The sequence below is a fragment of the Egretta garzetta genome, unplaced genomic scaffold, assembly GCF_000687185.1.
Source record: "Egretta garzetta isolate BGI_Z169 unplaced genomic scaffold, ASM68718v1 scaffold397, whole genome shotgun sequence".
Taxonomy (NCBI): domain Eukaryota; kingdom Metazoa; phylum Chordata; class Aves; order Pelecaniformes; family Ardeidae; genus Egretta; species Egretta garzetta.
The window spans coordinates 8,039,332-8,039,690 of record NW_009260493.1 but is presented as its reverse complement, the minus strand read 5'-3'; the positions used below and the strand labels follow the sequence as shown (position 1 = coordinate 8,039,690).

Genomic DNA, 359 nt, shown 5'->3' with positions numbered 1-359 from the left:
GAGCCGCTCTCCCTCCCGGCGCAGAGGAGACCGAACGCGCCCTCGCAAAGACTCCGCCCCGAGAGAGCCCGACTCTATTTAACTTTATTAAATGCGTGTACAGTCGAGTGTCCCGCAACGACAGCCTTGCTGGTTCAAGCGCTACTAGAGGAAAGGCAGAGATCAAACGCAGCCCGCCACGCGTGGATCCTCTGCCCGAGACCCGTGAGATGTGTAGATGCCCAGAAAAACTGACTTTGACAGTCATCTCTATGAAGCGACTCGCCCTAAAGATATATAGATATATTTTCTTCAAGCAGGTTTTGCTCTGTTTCTGTGAATAAACCTTCCTCTCCACTGAGCAGACCGCGGTGTAACCT

General features: G+C 52.6%; 1 protein-coding gene across 1 annotated transcript in view; it reads left to right on the top strand.

Moving 5' to 3' along the window:
• Positions 1 to 359, top strand: part of TCF21 (transcription factor 21) — a 3,648-nt gene that overhangs the window by 1,937 nt on the left and 1,352 nt on the right. The window contains exon 3 of the mRNA XM_035899883.1: positions 25 to 204. Within this exon, the coding sequence (XP_035755776.1) occupies positions 25 to 204 (180 nt within the window). The remainder of the gene's footprint in view (positions 1 to 24; positions 205 to 359) is intronic.